This window comes from Nesoenas mayeri (genome assembly GCF_963082525.1).
Source record: "Nesoenas mayeri genome assembly, chromosome: 8".
NCBI lineage: Eukaryota > Metazoa > Chordata > Aves > Columbiformes > Columbidae > Nesoenas > Nesoenas mayeri.
The window spans coordinates 23,541,616-23,549,058 of NC_137554.1; the positions used below are offsets into that span (position 1 = coordinate 23,541,616).

Here is a 7,443-nt window from a genome sequence, read left to right on the forward strand (position 1 = left end):
AAAATACAAAAGATAGAATTAAAGGGCAGAAGGCAGCAATGAAGTAATGGCTTTGTCTTGGACACTGAGAAAGGGAAAAGAAAAAGATATGGAGAGACATTACAGAAGATTAGTACACAGTGAATTATTAATAGAGAGAAACCGAGATACTAGAAAGTGGTAGAACATCATCTGTCCTGTGGTGACATTTATTGAGACTATGTTACAATGTTGGGGAGGGTAATATAGGAAGGTTTTGGTGGAACAATCTAGGTATTATGGGACTGGGAGCTGGGGTCTGATTCTGTTATACTACTAAAATGAGGTCTCTTCCACTATTTGCAGCTGCTTTTACTTGTTCTAAGATACAAAGAAGCTCCACAGAATTTACCAGAGAATGGAAATTATCAAGAAGTCTTTGGTGTTGAGTGAAGAAGCATACTTTCTTCAGCTTGGTTTTTATTTATTCCAATTTTGTTGTTAACACAGTCCTCACATTCCTAAGACAGATATCTCCTGCATGTACGTGTTTCTGTTTTGGGAGGGGAAAAGGAGAGATGAGGTGTGCTTTTGTTCCTTGTTTTTGTTTTGTTTGCTGTTTGGTAGCTGAAAAGTAAATGCTTGTTGATAGTTATAGCATAGTCCCTTGGGCATTTAAAGGTATTATTCTATATTAGTGCTGCCCTTCAATGCAGCGTTAGAATTCCCCATCTGCTCACACTCTCCCACACACACATGTGCCGCCTTTGTCTCTTCACATCCAAACAGGAATTAAAGATCCTGGAAGAGGAAAGGGAGTTCACTGTCTTCAAGAAGAGGTTTACCATTCTACCACCACCAGTTTTGTTAGTTTTTTGTAATACTGGAAAGCCAGCAAAGTGATGAATTTCCAATATAATGTCAAAAATGCTTATTTTGTTTTATATCCTACAGTTGAAAACCATCTTTTATTTAACGTATTTAGATCTTTTCACACTAAGATTGTGAAGCCTAATTTGAGCCTGTTAATCTTTTTCCCAGTAATCCATAGCAAAGCACAGCTGCGCTACTAAAAACATACTGTTTATCCATGATCTCTGGTCTGCGCAGCCTGCAGTGTTCCAAAGATCAAAGGTTAAAACAGACGTGCCAGTCCTTTGTAATTCCTTGTATTTAAAGCACACGACACCACAAATTCTATACTTGCTGCTGATAAATACTTCTGCTGAGCTTCATCCTGAGTGCATGTGATTTTGCAGCCTTCCTGTACTGTAGCTTTAACGGAAAGGTACGTCCAAGTGATTTGATAACCATGAAGTAAAGGCAGACTAGTTAGTTGTAATGAAACAATCATCTGGTTACTTACTTATTCCTTTTAAATTAAAGTAAACAATGTAAAGGATTTTCTTTTTTAAAGAAATATTTTTGCAAATGACAGTTTCACCCCTCCTTTTTTTTCGTTGCTTATGTGGGAAAACTAGCACATTTGTTTAAGGATAAACTGGGAAGTCTGTGGTTTCTAGCACACACATTTTGAATAATATTTATACAGACTATTATTTAATGGGCCATATAAATATTTATCGTATGCTGCAGCCCTTTGATCATAAATGCTTGTTTGAAAACCCATTCTGTTCCTGCTGAGATTTGCAAAGAAAGAGGCCATTGCTGTTTTAGTGCTTGGAGGGAATTTTGGCTTCTTGTCCTGTCTTAGCAGTTGTAGTCATGGACTAACACAGTCAAGCTGGAGATGTCTTTTATTTTTTTTTTTAATTTTTCCTCTCTTCCTCTCTTTCTATTTGCAAATTCAAATAATAAGTTGTAAAAATGAGGCCTCAATGCTGCAATGGAAAGGTAAAGCTGTATTGAAGTTTTGGAGGCCTTTTTCTTGTCTGCAAGAAGCCAGGTTTCCTGAGTTAGATACTTCAGGGGTGTAGAATGCAGTGGTATTATCACCACTGCTTTCTACCACTCTGGAAGTCCCTAAACATCAAATGCATCAAATATTTTTGTGTTTTGTTAGGAATATTGTGCTCAAAGAATTGACCTGTATGACTGGACATTTAGGACTTTTTATTTCAACCGTTTTTCTGGTTTGCTGTTTTCTCATTATTGTATTGACTGCAGAAGCTGTATACTAAGAATCCAATAGATTAACAAATCCAAACCACAGTTTCATTTGCATAATAAAGGTTTTTTTTGCACGTGGGAATGAAGGTTGGAGTGCAGACTCTGAAGCAAGAAGGTTGTGCTGGGACCTTCTTCTACCTCTGAACTCCAGAGTTTCTTCATTTCTGATTTGGAGCTTCCTCTTGTACCAAAGGAATCTTATGTAAACAAAACGGAATTAAAACATTCCTCTTTAAATTCTTACTGAAGTACTTTGGCTAAATATTTTCCACCAGCCTCACTGCTGAGTTCTTAAGTTCTCAAGAAATACCTTTAAGCACAGTCCCTAACTGGTGACACTGATGACCTAGAGATGACAGTGCTTTTTGTGGATCCAGCTGACAAGTAGGTGGCATACCAAGTGATTGGTATTCCAGAAAAACCCTTGGCATCAAATTATGTTTTTGCACGCAGATCAGATCCTATTGCAGAGACGCTATGCTTTGAACAGCCTTGGTAACTTAGTGCTTGCCGTGCTTGAAAAAGGGATTAATATTTACTTTTAGCCTTCTTTTTGGTAAGAAATTGAAGTATTGCTTTGTAGCTCTAGGTGAGCTTTACTCAGAGAGAAAATGGTTAAGATAAGTTTGCAGTTCTTGGTTTTCGACTCTGTCACTTAATTCTTTCTTATGTCCACTGCTTTACAGAAGTAAGATAGTTGATATGCATAGACTGATATGTACTTCTGGAGCAGTATAAACAGACTCTGCTTCCTGCGCAGTCATTCACACGTGCTCATCCTGGTTGCTTAGTAAGGAAAAAAAGAAAGTAAACATTACATGGGCTGATTGGGTTTCAGGTTTCAAATGTTTGTGGGAAGAATCCAATGCAAAGCTATAATTTTAAGTGCTGAATAGGAGGTACTATGAGCTTAATTCTCTAACATCTGTTAAGCTTGTTCTCTAAGTAGCAAAAACACATTAATGAGCTAAAATCAAGGCTGCCATACAAGGAAGAGGAATAAAAATGTAGCATAATACTGTATGGGTGAGAAGGAGGCAAAGTGTAAAACACTCCTTTTGCTATTTGTATTCTGTGAAAAGTAAGAAAGATTTGTGTATGTTGTGTTTTTTTTAAATATGCTTTACAGTTTGTGGTTTGTTCTCTTCTTTTTATGAGTCAGCAGCTAAAGGCAGTGCCGATGTAGGGAAAAATGGAGAAATTAGTGAGATAGTATCAGGAAAAGTCTTATGGAATTTCTTTATAGTAACATTTCTTGCAAGTAGCTAGCAGCGTCTGCAGCCAGCCTTCTAAGCTTTGAGGAGATGGAGTGCAAAATTAAAAAGTGAACATCATCTGTTGAAAATCATGTCTTAAAACTGCTTTTACAGCCAAGGGCTAAGGGGAAGACGCAGAGTGCTGTAAGTATCTCCAGCTGACAGATGCAGTATTAATCACTGATATCAGGAGATTTGTCCTCTCTGCGACTGAGGCACTAGCTTTTGTTAGTCTGACCAGGTCATCGAGCCAGGGCCAAGAAAAGACAGCGAGCTTTCTTGCCAATATTCCTAGGTGTTAGACTCATGGCACACCATTATTTTTAGCTGATTGCTCATCACTTGTACAGATGACCTTGCTTAACAAGATTAGCATTTATTGCACCTAATCTACTGGGCAGAATTGGAATGCTGAGAAAGTAGCTAGTATTTCCATGAGTACCACAATATGCTCTGTAACTGATTTTTTTGTAGTTTCTGATAGCGAATGATCTGTACAACTTCCTCTCGTGACCACCGCACCATGGTGCATGCAGAATGTGGTATGATAACTGCTTTGGTTTGCTCTGGGCTGCTTTAGGAGCTTTAGTAAGGGACCAGGACTCCCTCATGGTAATGCTGTCCAAATGAAGAACAAAAAATTGGTCCCTGGCCCCAGCAGCAGTAGTCTAAGCATGAGATGGGAGATTGAGGTAAAATGATTGTATGGGACAGATTGTGGTAACAGATCTCCACAGACCAACCACATTTCCATGAACCATTTAAGGGGTCAGATGAGGGGCAGTTGTGTAGTTTTCTTTAGCCAAGGTGTTGGCTTATGCTGCTTTAAGTACAAATGAAACTGTCCTAATTCAGCTCTTACACTGCTTAGTTATTTTCTGGGATGATGCCTGGAGTTTTCTGATATAGGGGACTGACTTTTTTTCCCCCTTTTTTCTTTTTTCATTTCGCCTGCTAGCTCTAACTCTCAGTGATAATAGATTTGTAGTAGCCATCAACAGGAGTGGTTACAAGCCAACCAAATATGTGAACAGCCAATATGTGAACATTGTGCCAATACTGTGTTCAAACTGCCACCCAAGGATGGATCTTAACCTGTACTCAAGATCACAGAGTCATAGGATAAGATCTAAATGTTCGTAGAATCATAGAATGCCCTCAGTTGGAAGAGACCCACAAGGATCATTAAGTCTATCTCCTGTCCCTGCATGTGACAGCCCCACAGTTCACACCATGTGTCTGAGGGTTGGTTTTGTTTGTTTGTTTTTCTGTTCCTTTGGAGGGCTTAAGATTGGGTAATGTTTACCCGATTGCCACTTAGTTATTTTTATTATCAGCATCACAGTACTATGTTTTTGGAGGGGAAACTGTTTTCAGAGTTTGCAGAAATTCAGCCCGACTTGCTGTCTCAATCAGCAATAAGATTTCATTCACTATCTGGTTGGCTCTATGGGAGGGAGCAGGTCTTGGCTCCTCGCTTGTCTTCTGTGCAGGTTCAGTAGAGTCAGGCACACCACCCCTTCACTGCTTCTGGAGTGTAAGTTGTTTGCACTGAGGCAATGCCGTATCAGTAGTGGTTCTTGCTGTCTTGTCCAGAGGTGGATCCAATTTAGCAGGCACCAGCAACTTCCTAATCTACGAGAATTCAGGAAAACTTAGGAGTCTCTGTATTGAATTTTCCCTTCTGTATAAAGCACCAGCTCCTGATTTCTGCTGCTTTTGGAACTGCACTCCTCCCTTCCTACCTCCTTCCCTCTTTTTCCCATTACGCAGGCATGATACTGTATGACTACATCTCAGTTCCCTGATTGTATGAGTGCATGCATGATCTTACATACCAAATTAAAATCTGCTTTTCAGGAGCTTCTGTGCCATGCAACTTACATACAAACATTTGAAGAAAGAAAGTACAAGTATTCCAAGACTTGGAAACTAATTAAAAAATACCAAGTGAAGACTTGCTGCAAAAAGGAGTTATCAAGCAGTGTCTGCACAGCATCTCTCATGTCCTGTTCAGCACAGCTTTCTATCATCAGGCATTTTATCTGTTTTTAATCCCCTTGTTTTTTATTTTCCCCAAACAGATTTTATTAAAAAATGCACAGTGAGAAGCAGGCTCCAGTAAAATACTACGTTGGAATTGATGTTGGGTCAGCAAGCGTTCGCGCAGCTTTGGTGGATGAGTTTGGGACAGTAGTGGCACATGCAGATCAGCCAATCCAAATTTGGGAGCCCCAACCAGACCACTATGAGCAATCCTCTGCAGACATATGGGCTGCTTGTTGCTCAGTCACAAAGGTATGCAAAGGAAAATAAGATAAATGTTTAGGTTGTTCTTGAAGATTTGAGAGTTTAAGGCCTTCCAGTCACCGGTCTTTAACATTCAATTCTGTGCATTCTGTATTAATGTATAACCCGTAACCATCTGTGTGCATTAAAGGCACCTTTAGGATGTGGCTGTGCTGGAGTCACAAAGGAGCGTTTATTGTAGAGAAATTCTAAACTGTTTTGTGGATGGTGCCTAGTATAGTGTCTGTCACCTGTGATCCTCATTGTAAAGGGATCCACTATTCTAAGACCAAGATAAATTGTATAGATTTGTGGATAGTATCAGGAATAAAAACAGATGGTAATAAACCTTACCATAAGGGAAAATTGTACCCTCTGATCCAAGGATCTGCCTGTACATGCTGGTGATAAAAGTAAATTAGTGACCTTGCTTGCCAATGCACATTTGGGCCATTTCATCCTTAATAAAGCCCCAACCTGCTCTATGTTCTAAGGTTGGCTTTTTAAATATTCATGGTATGCTTGGTAATTTGCAGATGGACAGTTCACCCATTCTCGTGTTATTGATCAGCCTTTTCAAACATTAATGAGCTTGGCTCTGCAGAAATGCCCTGAGATGAAGGAGATGAGGGGAAGGGGGAGGAAGAAAAATAAGGGAGTGACAGAACTGATAAGGAAAACCAGCTTGATGTTAAAGCAGACCAAGTCTTTTATTCTGCTGATTTGATTTTTCTTGTTTTGAATTTCTTTGTTCTTGCTCTGGACCTCTGTAAATACAATTTCTATGTGTAAGCAATAAATATGGTCTTTGAAACTACAGCTTTACAGAGCAAATAAGAGACCTGCACTGTAGCTAAAGTCTAGTGAAAGTCTTCCATTATAGTACTAACTAAAACAATGATATATTATTGTAGCTGAGAAGTGGCAATTTATTACTGTGTTACATTTTAGATGTCTTGCAGCTTGGCTTTTAATACATGTGGGTGTTGTGGGTTTATTTCCAGTGCTGCTGGAAGCCATGAAGTTCAGACATTTTGGGTGGTGATTTTTTTTTTTTTTTTAATATTTTCCCAGAAGTGTGCTATCTAAACTTTTGGTAGCAGAGTTTTTGAAAAGATTTGTATTGCAGAGATATTATCACTGCTATGGGCTTTGACCTTGGAATTGTTCACTATTGCAAGACAAAAAGCTGTGGCACAGTATTACCAAAGCAATTCTAGAAGGTCAATTTTCCACAGATAGAAACTGAATGAAGTAACATGGAGACACTTGGCCCTAATCCTGTGTCCATGTTTCACATGCAGATCAACTCCAAGTTTTCAGAAAAGAGAGAAAATTAACATTACTACTATTCTACTACCTTTATTTTCTGATATTTTTGTGCTTCCTGCTTTCATCTGGGACTATCGCCAGTACGATTAAAAAGCCATTAAAGATCTTTTCATGGACCTTTGAATTCAGCTTTGAAAAAGAAAGAATTTTTGGTAATTTGGCATATTTTTGATTAGAGGTGTTAGAGAATACTGAATCTCAAAAATTTGGGAGTTTGAGCTTGCATTTCTAACCTGTAACTCATTTTCTGTACTCGTTAGTTCACATGGTACCTGCATATATATGGACATATTTGTATTCATGTGTGTTTTGTATGCTTGCAGAAAGTTGTCTGTGGAGTAGATGCCAGCTGGATTCGAGGTGTTGGTTTTGATGCTACATGTTCCCTTGTTGTTGTGGATAAAAAGTTCCAACCTTTGGCAGTCAACTGTGAAGGTAGGACTCCAGCACAAAAATTGGTGTTACTGTACATGTTTTT

General features: G+C 38.8%; 1 protein-coding gene across 1 annotated transcript in view; it reads left to right on the top strand.

Moving 5' to 3' along the window:
* The window catches only part of FGGY (FGGY carbohydrate kinase domain containing), a gene marked incomplete at its 3' end in the record, with an annotated part of 308,876 nt that overhangs the window by 180,645 nt on the left and 120,788 nt on the right, over nt 1–7,443 (top strand). The window contains exons 3-4 of the mRNA XM_080348952.1: nt 5,429–5,642; nt 7,289–7,400. Of these exons, the coding sequence (XP_080205078.1) occupies nt 5,442–5,642; nt 7,289–7,400 (313 nt within the window). The 5' untranslated portion in view covers nt 5,429–5,441. The remainder of the gene's footprint in view (nt 1–5,428; nt 5,643–7,288; nt 7,401–7,443) is intronic.